The 18,396-nt window shown below is 42.3% G+C and overlaps 1 protein-coding gene across 1 annotated transcript in view; it reads left to right on the plus strand.

The window, feature by feature from the left end:
* The window catches only part of LOC119425558 (ephrin type-A receptor 7), a 103,514-nt gene that overhangs the window by 58,279 nt on the left and 26,839 nt on the right, over positions 1 to 18,396 (plus strand). The window contains exons 7-9 of the mRNA XM_037693084.1: positions 14,205 to 14,330; positions 14,434 to 14,619; positions 14,803 to 14,864. Of these exons, the coding sequence (XP_037549012.1) occupies positions 14,205 to 14,330; positions 14,434 to 14,619; positions 14,803 to 14,864 (374 nt within the window). The remainder of the gene's footprint in view (positions 1 to 14,204; positions 14,331 to 14,433; positions 14,620 to 14,802; positions 14,865 to 18,396) is intronic.

Here is an 18,396-nt window from a genome sequence, read left to right on the forward strand (position 1 = left end):
TCATTTACAGACTGGACCATTGCAGGTCTGGTGTTCCAACTCGTCTCTCCACAGCTGGACCAGTCCAGAGCCTTGTGGAACCTGAAAGTGAAAGAAGACAGTGCACGAGTCAAAATAGTGTCACAGTGACTACAAGTTACAATCTGTTGGTCTTTCTTTTGGAAAAAATATTTGATCAAAAACAAGAGATTTACAATTGAAATTAAGTCAAGAAAATGTGACCTTTGCAATTATAAATTACAGAAGCTCAATTTTTCTTTATTTCACTTATTATATTTTATAATTATTTAATGAGCCTCACCAGGCAGAGATTACAAGATGTTATGTATCTTACCTGCTCTGTTGAAGTGTGGGACAAGGGTCTTTGTGTCCAAAGCTGTTTAACAGTTTGCTTCCAGAGCTAACAGCTTCCTGTGTTAGGTAGAAAAATTAAATTAAATTAAAGACAAACAAAAAGCTTAGTGCTACTTCTTGTGCCATGCTTTATAAAACAGTTATTGAATAAAGGATTTACTTATGTAGGTAAACATAGATGTTTTAAAACCTGTTAAAATACACCAGAATGCAGGAAATAGCAGCTACTTTATTCAAAAAGTTATGGGGGAGGACCCACAGACCTCGCACCAATATGTCCCCCCTACAATAATTCTAATGCTAATACACACTGTGTTGTTCAAGCCAAGAGCCATTGTCAACACTGGGGGGCCAAGGCCCCTAAAAAGGGCTTCTAGAATCGCCCCTGGTGTGAAGAAATGAACTGAGAAAAATCAACTCTAAAATTTAACACAACATACACATCATATCTTAAATCTAAAACTAAAACAATTATTATATATGCAATCAGTCTTTCATTAAAAAAACTGGGATTTTTTACCGGAGAATGCGTGCACTTACTATACCATACCATACATATACATATAATAAGATTTTTTCTTCTTTCTGCTGCCTTTCATTTTAAATCTTTTGTATCTTTTTTATATTGTTATGGAATTGTTTTGTACTTTTTTTTTATTAATAAACTTTATACCATACCATACCACTTTATTTATAGAGCACTTAAAACAGCAACAAGGCCAACCAAAGAGCTGTACAGACAGAACAACAGGTAACACACAAAGCAAAATACAAAATGAGGTCAATCAGAATATAGACATAAAAACGATGCAGATAATGACGACAAACCAGTGTGGAGCGTACAGGATCAAAACACAGATCATCTGGTGTTGAAAGCTACTGAATAGTAGTGAGTTTTTAAACTGGACTTGAAAACCGAGAGGGAGGGGGCCTGTCTGACAAGCAGAGGTAACTCGTTCCAAAGTCTTGGTCCTGCTACAGAGAAGGCCCTGTCACCTCTGCGCTTAAGACGAGTTCCTGGAACTGTGAGGAGCAACTGGTCTGCTGACCTCAGGGAGCGTGGTGGGACATACGGTTGTAGCAAATCAGAGAGATGGGGGGGGGGGGGGGGCACTGTTCAGTGATTTGTAGACATACATGAGTATTTTGAACTGGATTTGAAAGTGAACCGATAACCAGTGCAGTGAGGCCAAAACTGGTGTAATGTGCTCTCTTTTGCCTGTACTGGTTAAAAATGGGGCTGCTGCATTCTGGACCAGTTGTAGTCGTGCAATGGAGGTGTGACTGATACCAAACAGGAGTGAATTGCAGTAATCAAGCCTAGATGTAATGAATGCATGTATTACTGTCTCCAGGTTCTTTTTGGACAATATGGTCTTCAGTTTAGACAGCCGCCTCAGTTGGAAGAAGCAGGATTTAATCATGTTTACATGATTGTTAAGCATCAGGGAAGGGTCCATCATCACACCCAGATTAGTGACTCTTTGTTTTTCTGACAGGGTTAGAGCGGAGAGGTCGATGCAGTGGTTTGTGATCGTGTCGTTGGGAGGGAACAACATGACTTCAGACTTCTTTTCATTGAAACTCAAAAAATTTAAAGCCATCCAGTCCCTGATGTCAGCCAGGCAGTTGAGCAGCAGTTGAATAGAGCATGTACCATTGTGTCTTAAGGGGAAGTAAATTTGACAGTCATCGGCATAGAAGTGGAAGGGCATGTTGTGTTTCTGGAAAATAGCACCAAGCGGCAGCAGGTATAAAGAGAATAGGAGAGGACCCCTGCGGAACCCCCCATTTAAGCTCTGCCTCTGCGGAACTAAAATCCTTGATGGAGACACAAAAGGATCTGTCAGTGAGGTAAGATCTGAACCAATTGAGGGCTGATCCTGTGACGCCCACCCACTGCTCCAACCTAGCAATGAGGATCTCATGGTCCATGGTGTCAAAGGCGGCTGTGAGGTCCAACAGGACAAGCAGCACAGAATCACCAGTATCTGTGGATCTGAAGATGTTGTTAAAGACCTTCAGCAGGGCAGTTTCAGTGCTGTGGAGAGGTTTAAAGCCAGGTTGGAAAAGCTCTAAGATGGCGTGATCCTCCAGGAAGCACTTCAACTGGGACTCGAGTATTTTCTCCAGTACTTTAGAAACAAATGGGAGTTTGGAGACAGGCCGGTAGTTGGAAACGACTGAGGGGGTCAAGGTTTGGTTTTTTCAGGAGAGGTTGGACGGCAGCATGTTTAAAGGATTTTGGCACCACACCAGTGGATAAACTACTGTTTACTATGGCAAGAATGGACGGACCTAGAGTTGGAAAAACCTCCTTTTGTTATGATTTGGACTACCCAGAATGAACGAGAACCAGAACGACACAAGTCTCAAATAAGCAAAACACTGTTTATTATTTACAGTGAATGGGTTGACATGTATATACAAAATGGGCTCTCTGAAACGGGTTTTACTTGAGAAACATGGAAGGTGGGATGGATTCTCAAGGAGCTGGGGAGCTGTAAGCGCACAGCCGAGGGATTGATGATTTCATCTATGGTAAAGGGACCGATGAAGCGAGGAGCCAATTTCCTGAGAGTGTCCTTGAGATGAATGTCTCTAGTGGATAACCACACCTTCTGGCCCACCTGATAAGAAGGTGCGGCAGAACGGTGACGGTCCGCGAACCTCTTATTCTGAGCCGCAGTGCGAAGTAGAGCCGTCCTTGTTTTGCGCCAGACACGTCTACAACGGCGGAAGTGGTGCTGGACAGACGGCACTGACACCTCTGTCTCCTGACTGGGGAACAAGGGAGGGAGATAGCCCAGTGAAGCCTCAAAAGGTGACATACCTGTGGCCGAGGAGGTGTGCGAGTTGTGGGCGTACTCGACCCACACAAGATGTTGACTCCAAGCTGAGGGGTTACGCTCCACAATGCACCTCAGGGTGGTCTCCAACTCTTGATTGCACCTTTCAGTCTGTCCGTTTGACTTAGGATGATAACCCGAAGTGAGACTGGTGGACGCCCCCATTGTCTGTCCTGCAGAAATGACGCCAAACTTGGGAAATAAACTGTGGTCCTCTGTCAGAGACCACATCTGCAGGGATGCCATGAATCCTAAACACTTGCTGGACCAAGATCTGAGCTGTCTCCATGGCCGACGGGAGCTTGGGTAGTGGGACGAAATGTGCTGCTTTAGAGAACCTGTCGATGATAGTCAGAATAGTGGTGTTACCTTCTGAAGGGGACAACCCGGTGACGAAGTCCACTGAAATATGAGACCAGGGACAGCTGGGCATTGGCAGAGGCTGTAGAAGACCGGCAGGAGGCTGAGTACCAGTCTTGTTCCTAGCACAAGTGGAGCAGGCCGCAACAAAGTCCTTGACATCCTTAGAAAGAGTGGGCCACCAGAAATGTCTCTTCGTAAGAGACAGCATACGTGCTGTACCGGGATGACACGATAGTCTATTGGTGTGGAGCCAGTCGAGTACCTTAGGCCTCATATGTGAGGGGACGAACAAAGTGCCAGGGGGACCAGTGCCAGGATCAGGTTCCGTCAGGTGGGCTTCACGAACCTCTCTCATAATAGGCCATGTAAGGGCTCCGACAATGCAGACCGGGGAGATGATGCCCTCAATAGGCTCAGGAGTGTCTGGAGGAGAAAACTGGCGGGAGAGAGCGTCAGGCTTGATGTTCTTAGTACCAGGTCAGAAAGTCAGCGTGAAGTTAAAACAGTTAAAAAATAAGGACCAGCGTGCTTGTCTGGGGTTTAACCGTTTAGCCTCTCTCAAATATGTAAGGTTCTTATGATCTGTCCAAATCAGGAAGGGAGTCTCTGTGCCCTCAAGCCAATGGCGCCATTCCTCCAAAGCTAATTTAACGGCCAATAATTCTCTATTGCCCACATCGTAATTTCTCTCTGCTTGGGACAAACGGCGGGAAAAAAATGCACAAGGGTGTACCTTGCCATCCAGGAACGACCTCTGGGATAGGACCGCGCCGACTCCAGTATCGGATGCATCCACCTCGAGGATAAACTGCCGTGCGGGGTCTGGGTGACAAAGGATGGGAGCAGACGAGAATAAATCCTTTAGCTTACCAAAAGCAGCGTCGGCCTCTGGAGCCCATTTAAATGTTCTGGTAGTGGAAGTAAGCTGAGATAGGGGTGCGGCGATGCGGCTGTAGTTCTTGATGAAACGTCTATAAAAATTAGCAAACCCCAGGAATCGTTGCAGCTGTTTCCTTGTCTTCGGGACTGGCCACTCCACCACTGCCTTAGTTTTCTCGGGGTCAGTTCTGAAAAAACCCTCCCCGAAGATGAACCCCAAAAAGGACACAGATGAGGCATGAAAATCACACTTCTCACCCTTCACAAAAAGCTGATTTTCATAGAGTCTTTGCAGAACTGCTCTAACATGGTTAACGTGTTCGTTCTTGTCTCTTGAATAAATGAGGATGTCGTCGAGGTAGACAAAAACAAAGTCCCCAATAAAATCCCTTAACATGTCGTTAACCAAAGCCTGGAATACTGCAGGAGCGTTAGTGAGCCCAAAAGGCATCACCAGGTACTCAAAGTGACCCAACGGGGTTCTGAATGTGGTCTTCCACTCATCGCCTTGTCTAATGCGAACCAAGTTATACGCATTGCGTAAGTCCAATTTAGTGAAGATGGTGGCTGGTTGTAACTGCTCTTGGATGGAATTGATTAGTGGAAGGGGGTATTTGTTTTTAATAGTGATGTTGTTGAGTTCACGGTAGTCGATGCAAGGATGCAGAGACTTATCCTTCTTGGTGATAAAAAGAATCCTGCACCTAGAGGTGAAGTTGATGGGCAAATAATCCCTGAATCGAGGGATTCCTCAATGTACGACCTCATAGCCTCCCTCTCAGGACCGGAGATATTAAAAAGGTGGCTAGAAGGCAGAGAGGCTCCCGGAAGGAGGTCTATGGAACAATCGTAGTGGCGATGTGGAGGTAGTGATAGGGCCCGCTGTTTGCTGAATACAGGAGCTAAATCGTGGTACTCGGATGGAACACCGGACAGGTAGGTCTCACAGGACTCTGATTTGGGCCTGGACATGTTTGAGACCCCTGATCGAAGACAGCACTTTAAACATTTGTCGCTCCACCTCTCTACCCTTCCCAGTTCCCAATTAATGTGGGGATTATGGTTCTTAAGCCAGGGGTACCCAGGGATTAATTGAGAGTTGGGTGACTCGAATACAAAAAAGCTAGTGGTCTCATGATGGTTTCCCGAGGTTATTAAATGAAGATCTGCCGTCTTAAAATTGACCTGGGCCAAAAACTCCCCTGTAACCCCGGCTATAGAGATCGACTCAATCCCCTTGACTGGAAGGGAGAACTCTTTAACCAAATCTTGAGTAATTAAATTTTGTTCGGCGCCCGAATCAATTAAGGCTGTGACTGTGAAACGATTTTGGTTGATTAAAATTACTGTAGGTAATGTAAGTCTCAAAGGAGTGGAGATTGATGCCGTGCCCACCCGTATCTCCCTCTTTATTGGTGGACGTTGGAGTTTCCCTGAAGTGGGCAGGAGGCTACAAAGTGCCCGTTCTTCCCACAATAAATACACAAGCCCAATTTTCTACGTCTCTGCCTCTCTTGAGGAGTCAAACGGGTATGACCAATCTGCATTGGTTCGGCCCGATCTAACTGTGTGTTAGAAAACTCTCCCTGGGACTTGTAGTCTTCTGGGGTGAAACTGTAGTTGTAAGCCCCACTCAGCAGTTCTGCGGAACCGGAAGGATTCTGGGAGTTGTAGTCCCGCTCCCTATGGCGTTCCCGGAAGCGTTTGTTGAGGAAGATCGCTAAGTTAATTAGCGCGTCGAAACTAGACGGCTCATCACGGGCGGCGATCTGATCCTTCACATAATCGGACAGAGAATTCAAAAAGGTACCTTGCAAGGCTCTGTCGTTCCAACCTGTTTGGGCCGCCAGGATGCGGAAGTTGAGAGCATGTTCGGACGCCGGTCGCCGGCCCTGCCGTAATCCCAGCAGACGTTTCTCGGCGTTGGATTGCTGCAGCGGACGGTCGAAAATCCTACAAAACTCGGTGAGTAGAGTGTCAAAAGACAGTCTCTAGTTCATGGAGGTGCAGAAATGAAGTAGCCCATTTTAGAGTGTTTCCCTTGAGTTGATTAATGAAGAAGTTGATTTTAGCAATGTCGGAAGAAAAATACTGGGGAGCCCCCTTAAAAGCGAGTTTGCATTGTAACAGAAAACCTCTGCACTGATCAGGGTCTCCAGAAAAAAGTTCAGAAGGTTTAATAAACAGTTGTTGGTTTGTGGAATGACTTACAGGGCTGAATTCAGTAGGACTCTTTAAAGGCGAAGCTGCGGCTGTGGGGGAAGGAGAAACAAGTTGATGGTTAATAGCATGAACCATGCATCCTAATTCCAGTAAGTTTGACTGGGTGCTCTGTTGTTGGGCCATAATCTTCTTAAGAACCTCTCCCAAATTGTCCATGTTCTCAGCGTTAGCGGATGATGATGCTTGTTCGCTTCTGGTCTCGTTCTGGGTATAGTCTGGCTGGAGCATTATCTGTTATGATTCGGACTACCCAGAATGAACGAGAACCAGAACGACACAAGTCTCAAATAAGCAAAATAGTGTTTATTATTTACAGTGAATGGGTTGACATGTATATACAAAATGGTGGCCTGGGGTTCCTGAAAAAGGGAGAGACAAAGTCAGGTCTAGGAGTCGAGAGGAGGCAGCTCAAATGGTGGAATAAATTGTTTTGTCTTTCCTTACAGGTAATTCCTTGTGGGGTGAGGTTGTGGGGGAAAATCCCAAGGCAGGCAAGTGGTTGGAGGGCAAAGGCAACAGAGGCGAGACTCCGACACAGGAAGAACCAAGGGCCGGATCCGAGATGACCAGAAAACTGTAGACACAAAAATACACGGTAAGATATCCTTTTCATATACTCAATATACTGGCTAGAGGCACAACTACCAGAAAGGAAGTAATGCTCCAGCGACGAGAAGAGCTTGACTGCAGCCTTATGTAGCCCAGGAGCTCGTCAGGTAGATGGTCGTCAGCTGTGGTTGATTGGCGGCCATCTTGGAGCTGCAGCAAGTTCAACTCTTACACCTTTAGTTGTCGAGGGGGGACCACATCAAAGGGGGAGCCAGAAGGTTTCAAGCTGCACATGACCTGCTCTAGAGAAGATAGAGTGATGGGTTCAAAATGGTCAAAAGGAACTACAGATTGAGGTGGGATGGATGGGTCATGAGTTGGAGGGGAAATGAGAGCCCTGGTGGTCGCAATTTTTTCCAAAAAGAAATGTAAGAAGTTGTCACACAGCTCAGTCGAGGCTTCCAGAGGTGATGGTTCAGTGAGGTGGAGAACAGAGTTTAGGGTGGAGAAGAGGACACGTGGGTTGTGAGAGTTTGAGGTAATTATATCAGAGAAGAATTTTGATTTTGCAGATTTTACTGTTTTCTGATAACAGCGCCAACTCTCTTTAAGTATCTGGAAAGAGACCTGCAGCCTGTCTTTCCTCCACTTTCGCTCCACCTCCTACATTGCTGCCTAACGGCCTTGGTTACATCACTCAGCCAAGGTTCTGCTTTGATTTTTGATTTTTTGGTTTTAACAGGCGCAACATGATCCATAGTCTTTAAGCAGACAGAGTTGAACTGGGATGTCAGCTCCTCAGTGGTGGTGAGAAACACTGGGGGCTGAATTATCATTTCAGAGTTATAAACATCTGTGAAACGTGTGGCAGTGAAGTGGTTAATGGTCCGAGTCCTACGTGCAGGAATGTATGACTTAGGAGTTAGATGGGGGAGGGTGAATTCAAACCGGACTGGCATGTGGTTGAAAAACATTATCACCAATAACAAGAATATTAACAGTCATATCATGAGTTAAAACAAGGTCCAGTGTATGTCCACACTCTTGGGTGGGACCGTTTACATCTCAACTCAACTTTATTTTGGTAAATTAGCATTACAGAAAAAGGAAAACAATATAGACTACTTTTTGACAGATCAATAATTTACCAAAAAAGGAATAGGCTGAAGCCGAGGCTTATACTTGCCTACCCTGTTCATAGACTCAGCAGTCTTCAATAATAAAATATATCTACTGTCCATATATATACATACATTACATATACGCATATCTATATAAAAATATGTCTGTGTATATGTATAAGCATACTTACATTACATACATACATTGTTAAACACTACATATATACATCTACATAACAGTATAAGCTTTTATAATTTTACCTTTTATGGACCTTTTAAAGCTCAACAAAAAAGCACATAATTTGAGTTCATCATTCAATTCATTCCACAATTTCACACCGACAACTGAAATGCATCTAGATTTTACTTTACTTTTCTCTTTAGCTTGTTCAAATATTAATAAACCTCGTAAATTATAATTACTCTCCCTTAACTTAAATAATTTCTGAATTCCAGAAGGAAGACTTTTATTCACTGCTTTATACATTATTTCCAGTATTTTTATATAAACAATGTCATTAACTTTTAAGGTGTTACTTTGAATAAAAAGTTTATTAGTTGGTTCACAATATCCCACTTTATTAATAAGCCTAATTGCTTTTTTTTGTAACTTTACTAATATGTCAATAGTTGTTTTATTAGCATTTCCCCATATTTCTGCACAGTATGACAAATAGGGCATAACCAAAGAAGAGTATATAATATGCAAGCCTTTTACATTTATTAAATCTTTTATTTTAAACAATATTCCAACAGTTTTTGAGACTTTATTTCTAATATATTCAATATGAGGCTTCCAACTAAGTTTGTTATCCAGAATGATACCTAAAAACTTTGTCTCATAAACTCTGTCGATTTCAACTCCATTTAGATGTAACTTTACATTATTGTAAATCCGATTACCAGAAAATACCATAAATTTTGTTTTTTGTCCATTTAATGATAACTTATTGTAATCAAACCACTTTTTTAACTCAGCTAGCTCTTTTTCTACTATTTGTATTAGTTCATCCATATTCTTTCCAGAAAGAAAAAAATTTGTATCATCAGCAAACATTATAAATTTCAAAATATTGGATACTGTAAAAATATCGTTCACATAAAGTATAAATAATTTAGGTCCTAGAACCGAGCCTTGAGGAAGACCACATTTTATAGTTTCAGTTTGTGACTTTGTATTGTTAATTTGTACATATTGTAATCTATTACTCAAGTAACTCTTTAACCACTGATGTGTAACCCCCCGTAAGCCATATTGTTCACATTTCCACAGTAGTCGTTCATGGTCAATAGTGTCAAACGCCTTACTTAAATCAATGAACACTCCCACTGTATTAAGTTTCCGATCAACTGCTGCAGCAACGTGTTCCACAAATTCCATCACAGCTAAAGTTGTGGAGTAGTTGTTTCTGAAGCCGTACTGGTGTTCATTTAATATATTGTTTTTATTAAGAAAGGAGTCCAGCCTTTTTATGAATATTTTTTCCAGGATTTTAGAAAACTGTGGTAGCAATGAAATAGGTCTATAATTTGTTACATTTTGCTTATTACCATTTTTGTGGACTGGAAACACCTTGGCTACTTTCATTTTATCAGGAAATTCTCCAGTTAAGAATGATCTATTACAGATATAGGTAATAGGTTTAATAATACTATAAATGACTTCTTTCACAATAGCCATATCAATATAATTACAGTCTTTGGATTTCTTATTTTTTAATTTTTTAACTACTTCGATTACCTCACTTTCACTCACTCCTCCAAGAAACATTGTATTAATATTATTAAATGTATAATTGAGTTTTTCATCTCTAGCCTTTGGCAACTCATTTACTAAATTAGGACCAATATTAACAAAGAACTGATTGAAGACTTCAACAATATCCTCTTTATTTTCCATTGTGGTGTTATTATGTTTAATACACATTGCAAAATCTCTGTCTTTATGATTTTTAATGACACTATTAATTATCTTCCAAGTACCCTTAATATCATTGCTGTATTTTTGCAATAGCGTATCATAATAATATAGTTTTTGCTTTCTCAGCACTGATGTTAATTTGTTTTTATATTTTTTATATTTTTCTTCTTTTTCCTGGGTTGGGCACCTAATAAAATCCTTATATAACTTGTTTTTCTTTTTACACGACTTTTCCAGACTCTTTGTCATCCAGGGAGTCAATCGGTTTTTTGATGTTTGTTTGTATTCTTTAAAGGGACAATGATGATTATAGCTTCTTTCAAATATTTCCAAAAATGTATTATATGACTCATTGACGTCATCAACAAAAACATTTTGCCAATTATAATTTAGTAACTCTGCTTTCATTTCTTCCACAGCTTCAGGTGATTTAGCTCTAACTAGATTAGGAGCTGGCTTTGTCATATTTAAATTAAACTGATGACTAGTATCCAACACAGTAAACACTGGCAAATGATCAGTAATATCAGTTATCAACAGTCCACTTTTTGTTTTCACATTGAACTTATTTATAAAAATATTGTCAATCAGTGAAGCACTGTCTTTGGTTATTCGAGTAGGTCTTAATATTAATGGATAGAAACCTAAACCAAACATTGTGTCGACAAATTCAGTTGTTTTGTTATGTTCATTATATTTCAACAAATCAATATTAAAATCCCCACAAATAAAAGTAAATTTTTCATTATACCTCTCATACATCTCTAATATTTTCTTACTAAACTCATCTATGCATGAGCTAGGAGTTCGATAAACACAACTAATTAACATATGCTCAGATCTATTACCCTCAATTTTAACAGATAAACATCCCATCAAGTTATCAACTGAAAATGTCATTTTATCAATAACCTTACATTTCAGTCCTGACTGAATAAACAGTGCAACACCTCCTCCTCTTTTGTTAAACCTGTTTTGAACAAACATTTGATATCCATCCAGACCATCCAACAGTTCATTTCCTTCAGTGATCCAGGTTTCTGAGATTGCTACTACACTAAATTTCTCATCAAATGTTTGAAGGCAGCTTTTTATTTTAGAGAAATTGCTTTGCATGCTCCTACTATTAAAATGAATAAGTGAGAAGCCCCCCAACCCCACATTAACACTGCCTTCAGAATAATATTCACAGTGTGGTTTAGTATTATGACTGAAATTTGTCTCTGGGTCTATATCAGTTTCTATATCATAAAACTTGTGATCTTTAAAATCGAAACACTTAAATTGTGTACTTTCACCCATGGATAAATAATATGTCGTTCACCTCATCAGCATGTACAGACACCAGACTGACAGAAAAACAAAATTTAAAAAAAGTAAACCACATTGTTCATCTATATTTCTCCAGCTCAGAAACATTTTTGATAGTTAGGACTTTGGCCTGATCAGGAGAACCATTAAGTTTTATCAATATTTTACAGTTCCTAGTCCATGTAGCTTGTATTTTTTTCTCCTTCTTCAGAATCCTCGCTTGGTAAGCAATCTCTGCGTTCTTCTTTGTGAGGTGTTCATTTACAAGCTGAGTTAAATTAAATGAGTCCAATAAATCTAAAAAGTCCTTAACCAAGGGCTTCTCAGGACAGTACACGTGCAAATTAAAGTCCCCAATAATAAAAAGATGCTCATATTTTGGTGTGATTTCAGCCAAGAAGTCAGAAGACTCATTTATGAAATCCTTAGACCGAGGTGGGCGGTAGACGAGTGCAAATAATGTCGCAGGTGAATGTCCGAGTTCAAAGACGCTCAGTTCATAGCAGGCGCGGGAAACTGGGATGGGCAGTTGTTTACAGTCAAAAGTTGATTTGAATATTGTTAATAATCCACCACCGCGCCAGCCTGATGGCCGCAGTGCATTAAAATACAAACAGTTTGGTGGTAGTAATTCCGTTAAGGCGCTGGACTCACCCGGAGACATCCAAGTTTCTGTGATGCACAGAAAGTCCAAATCGTGCTCTTGAAAGTAATCCCTGAGGATAAAAGTTTTGTTGGTAACAGATCTTGCGTTGACCAAACGCATCCGGATATTGTCCAAAGTGGAGCTAGCAGCGGTGGAGTTAGCGCGCGCTAATGGCCGCAGGTTTTCAATAACAGCCCCTCCAGGTCGGTCCGAGCTGCGCAACGGCTGACAACTCCCGCTGGTTACCTGGTCCGGGCACGCGGGAAGCTGGAGACCATGACCGCCAGCTGGAGAGGAAGATGCAGCGCGCAGAGCTTTCAGCTTCACCAGCTGACCAGCACGTTTTCCCTGGCGTCTGAAGCGAGATCTCCGGGCATGGAGGTGAGGAGCGCAGCGAAGGTAAGCTGGCACGTCCGCCAGCAGAGTATCGCTCCTGTCTGCTCCCTTTAGCTTTCAGTCCGGTCACGTCCCGGCCACGTGAGTTATAATGAGAATCCTGCCGGAATCACGTGACCCGCTGTACTCCCGAAAAAATTTAATCCTCTAGTCCCTCACCCCTTTCATGAGGGTTCCTTACCCCATCAGGAAGGTTCCTCACTCCTTAAGGTAGGTCCCTCACCCCTTCAGGTGGGTCTCTCATCCCTTCAGGTGGGTCTCTCACCCCTTCTGGTGGGTTCCTCACACCTTCAGAAGTGTTCCTCACCCCTTCAGAAGTGTTCCTCACTCCTTCAGGTAGGTCCCTCACCCCTTAAGGTTGGTTCCTCACCCCTTTTGGAGGGTTGCTCACTTCTTCAGGTATGTTCCTCACCCCTTCAGTTGGGTTCCTCACCCCTTCAGTTGGATTCCTCACCCCTTCAGGACGGTTCCTCGCCCCTTCAGTTGGATTCTTCACCCTTAAGGAAGATTTTTGTCTACCCATTCAGGAGGGCTCCTCTCTCCTTAAGGAGGGTTCCTCACTCCTGGTTGGTTCTTCACCCCTTCAGTTGGGTTCCTCACCCTTTCAGGTGAGTTCCTCATCCCATCAACGAGGTTCCTCACCTCTTCACATTGGTTCCTTGCCCCTTCAGGTCGGTTCTTCACTCCTTGTTTGAGCTGCAGCACATTTCTGACCTCAGATCAGACTGTTCCAAGAAGACTATCGTTAACGAGCACTGACAGGGTCAGAGGTCATGTGACATGGAGCTTCATGGTCATAGTTCACTGCCCAGTTTTCGAGCAGCTGATGCAGAAAGCAGATCGTTTCCATGGAAACCTTCCTAACGTTATCCTGCTCATTTGGAGGATGGAAACGATCGGATGTTTCTGGGATAATCTCCATCAGCCACACGTTTAGTTTCTCAGTCTAACTTTGTAGTTCTACCCAAGAACTGGACCGCTAAGAACCGCTGGTCTTCATTCTTTATTGAAGGTCAGAGGGTTAGATGTTCCTCCTGAAGGTCAGAGGGTCACTAAGAGAAACAAATTTTATCAGTTTAAATCCTTACAGTGTACTCGCGTGTTTCTTTAAGTTCTTTGTTTCCTCAGCATTTTTAAACCATTTTGTTTGCCCCAGTTTCACACGGCATGTGTGTGTGCACACTTGTTATACAGATAATATTCTTTGCAGGACTCTGTGAGCTAATGGAAGCAGAATTAAATTAGTCTGTGCAGAGTTTAAAGATCACAAGATGGCAGAGTTCTGCGGGTCCAGCTGCTTCCGAACCAGACGGTTCTGGAGGATGAACTCAACATCAAAGAGCTTCTTGGCACACGGCTCTAATGTTGACCAATCACCAGACAGGAAGTGCTTGTTAGAGGAACCCAGACTTTCTGTTAACAAGCTGCTCTGCTGCTTTATCTGGACTCTAATGGTACCGGAGTCCATTTGTGCAGCTGCTGCCTTGGACTTTGATCTTCACTTTCTTTGTTCAGAGTGTCCTGCAGCCGGAGCAGAGCTCTCATTGTTGAGTCGTTTCATGGAGGATTTCTCCGTTTGTGTTTGGCTGCAGTTAAAATCCCGACCCGACGGACCTACATGGACCCTGAGATGTGCGAGGACCTGCTTCAGGCTGTGCACGCCTTTGCCAAGGAGCTGGACAACCAGAGCATCAAGATCGACAGGATCGTGCACACAGGTGCTTCAGAAACAGTCCTCTTCATGGTGATTTGTATAGATTGAAACCCGCTACTGGACCTGCAGATACTAACCTGTGACACAACCCCCCCCCCCCCCCCCAGGTGACTTTTGGGAGGTGTGCTGCGGCTGCCTGAAGCTGCCCAGTAAGAGGGAACTTCCTGTTACCATCAAGACTCTGAGGGCCGGTTGCTCTGAAAAACAGCGGTGCTCCTTCCTGAGCGAGGCCGGCATCTTGGGGCAGTTTGACCACGCCAACATCATCAGGCTGGAGGGGGTCATCACCACCGGTAAGCAGATCATGTCAGGTAAAAGCGGAGGGTCCTGCAGGTGGATGGGGAAGCTGTTCTGACTGTGACATGTTTAATGCTGTTGTATGTTGGCCACATCCGGTCAGTGTTTCCTTCCTCTTTTCCTCTGCCTCTTCATCACCTCCTTCTCCTGAGTGTTCCTCCTCTGTGGTGTCTCTGCAGGAAACACTGCGATGATCATCATGGAGAGTATGTCTAATGGGTGCTTGGACTCCTTCCTCAGGGTAGGTGTCTCTGTTGAGGTTGTTTGTTCCAGTTTGCTGTAATAAAGGAGCTGTTGGATGCAGCAGCTCGGTACAGTCGTTAGGAAAATGTGACATCATGAAACCATTTCAGAGTTGCATAGAGGACAAACCTTCTCTTTGGTTTGAATCTTTCAGCTCAGCCAGCAGCAGGGTCTGCTTCTCAGTTTGGGCTGGACTTTGCCTGGGCCGTCTCTGGTCCTGTTCATGGTCTTCATTTATTCAGCCTTTATTTCTACAGGTTAATCTCATTGAGCCTGAAGGTTTTTTTAAATTCATTTATTCATTCATTTCAAATAAACAAAAGAAACAAATTCATCAAAAAGAAAAAAAACATTGGAAGAAAAGGGTGCAGAAAGAAGAAAAAAATTCTTATGTCTGCTCTTTATGTAAATATATATAAAATAACTACAAACAACAAGTCAGGCTTGAACAATCCCCAAAGCGAAAACAAAAAACATCAGACATTCTTCACGATATCATACTTTTCTAACAATTTTAACTTAATCATCTTTTTAAACATATAAATTGTTTTAGAAATGTTTATGGTGATATCAAGGCAACTCCACATCCTGTTCCCTGAACTACAACACAGCTCCTTCACACTAGTTCTAAATGGAGGTTTTACAAACATTTCTGTTCCCTTAAGGTTATAATGACTCTCTTTTATAACAAATTTTAATTGAATATTTAAAAGTAATATATTTTATGAGCTATATACATGACTTGTAAAATATTATTCAACCAAATCATAAACTTTTAATTATTTCAATTGATGAAATAATATATTTGTTGGGTGACCATAGCACTTCCTACTAATAGTTCTTATAGCTTTTTTTGTAAAATGAAAATAGGATTTGTAATTGTTTTGCATGATTTCCCCAAACTTCAATACAATAGATTAAATATGGAACAATCATTACATTATACAATATATACAAAGCTTTGTCATTCAAAAACTCTTTTACTTTATACAGTAATGCAATTGATTTATTTTTATTCTTTGTGCCGCTCCAGGTGGCTGCATGTTGGAGCAGCTCTGTTACTTTCATTTTGAGATTTTGCTTTTGGAAACTTTAATTCCTCTTTTTCTGGATGTAAATTCACATTTTTTTGGATGATTGTTTCCTCTGATATCAGATGCTGTGCAGCTGGAAGGATTTTTACTGAAACTTTTTTTAGTTTTGGACATTTGTTATGATGCGTAACCATGGCAACAAGGCAGTTTTCTACAACCAACAGCAGCTGATTAACATCTCAAAAGCTCAAATAATATCTCAGCTACAGCCCCAAATCTCAAATGAGTTGAAAAGGATGTTCTGTGGACGCATTCTCATCTACCTGCCAGCTGTGCTTGAGTGCCTGACCACTGAGATCCTGGAACTGGCAGGAAACACGGCTCATGACAGCAGAAGGACAGGATCGTCCCTCAGCACCTACAGTTGGCTGTCCGCAGAGACGAGGAGCTCAGCAGACTGCTGGGAGGAGTGGCCATCGCTCTGAGAGGAGTTCTTCCCAGCATTCGGGCGGTCCTACATCCCAGGGGAACCGAGAGGCCAGCCGAGTCTGGGTGGACGGATCGGACAGCATCTGCAGCCAGTTTCTTAAAATCCACTGTGGGATGGACCTTTATAAGAGATCCTTCCTGTCTACAGCATCAGTATCCATAACATCTCTTAATGAAATGAGGATAACGAGTTACAACAACAAATAATTTCCCTTTGGGATTATTAAAGTTTTTTTTAATTGAATTGAAATTGAATTTGAGTAATTTACATGAGATTTTCATGTCAGCTTCTCATCAATAACAACACCCAAACATTTTATTTAATTAATTCTATGAATTAATCGCCTGGAGAAAATGTGATCTGACGCTCACCACCCCCTCCCTGAGGAATTTCCAACTGATAACCAGATGAACCAGCTGAAAAAACTTTGTGTCATCATTTCAGGACTCTGGATTCTCAGGGGTCATTCTTGGCCATTCCTCGACATACCTCAAGAATGTTTATGGATCTCACCGGAGGACATTGACTGATTACAGTGACCTCAAGAGCATCTATAAGCGTTGTTGACCGCTCTCGTCTCTGATGCAGAATGTCTACGTAAATATGTGCTTGTTTGTGCGATGTGTTTTTTCAATATTAGGAGTTTTTCTCAGCCAAGAAAAAAGTCTGATAGGAATTTTTTTCGCCTCCAACTCCTGCATGTGTCCAGTTAACCACTGTTTTTGTCTGTCCAAACAGGTCTCACTTGTAAATGAGTCTTCGAGGCTCAATGTGATTTATCTGTTTAAATAAAGGTTGAATGAATTAATGAAAAATTTCAATACTGTCAATTTTAAATGGGACTTCAATAATTTTCTATTACTCAATATCATGTAGTTTGTTTTTTCCAAATTTAATGATAATTTATTAAGTTGGAACCAAGTTTGTATTTTTACAAATTCTGCCTGTATCATCTCTAACATCCATTCAATATCTAAAAAAGTTAAATCTGGTCCTCTGGACATTCAAAAAAACAAAACAAAGCAAATCAACAAAAAAATGTAGAAACGTTTCGTCTCTCATCCGAGAGACTTCCTCAGTCTGAGGAGCTGTATTCAGCTCAGTCTCTTAAATAGCACCTTCTCAGAGTGGATCAACCAGTTTGATGCTGACAACCAAAACCAGCTGATCACATGCTCAAGAAGGACCATCAGCCTAACAATGGATCATTAGCACACTGATGGCTGTTTACTACTCACAGAGGGCTGAGTGATACTAGCAATCACAGCATTGTAAGAGGGGGACAGTTGAACCCGGAGGCCTCCGCCCCTGTTTAATGATGGACGGTTTCTTTTCACAAAGATGGCCTCCTTTACTCCTCTCTCAAACCATCGTTCCTCTCTGTCCAGGATGTGAACATCTTCATCCCTGAAAGAGTGACCTCTGACCTGGAGATGAGTGTAGACCTCAGAGTCCTGGCCTGATGATGTTGATCTTCTGTGCTGGTCCATCCTTTTGGCCAGTGGCCGTTTAGTTTCCCCGATGTAAGACTGATCACAGCCCTCCTGACACTGAACAGCATACACAACATTGCTCTGTTTGTGCCGGGGGACTGGATCTTTGGGATGAACCAGTCTTTAATGTATTTTGGGGTTTAAAAGCCACTGGGACGTTATGTTTAGAAAATAAACGTCTCAGTTTCTCTGATACTCCCTCAACATATGGAATGACCACTGGTCTGGGTCTGGGTTCCTCCTTTTCACCTGTTGGCTGACTGGAGTCCTGTTTGGGTTTCTTCTCTGCTTTCAGGAAGGCCCAGTTAGGATATCCACATTGCTCTAGAGCCTGTCTTGTGTGGGATTTCTCCTTCTGCCTGGCTCCTGAGCTAGTGGGGACGCTGTCTGCTCTGTGGTACAGAGTCCTGATGACTCCTAACTTGTGCTCCAAAGGGTGATGGGAGTCAATCTGCAAATACTGGTCTGTGTGGGTGGGTTTGTGGTACACCTCAGTTTGCAAATGTCCTCTAT

This window comes from Nematolebias whitei, chromosome 19, assembly GCF_014905685.2.
Source record: "Nematolebias whitei isolate Nwh7 chromosome 19, NemWhi1, whole genome shotgun sequence".
In the NCBI taxonomy this organism is placed as follows: domain Eukaryota; kingdom Metazoa; phylum Chordata; class Actinopteri; order Cyprinodontiformes; family Rivulidae; genus Nematolebias; species Nematolebias whitei.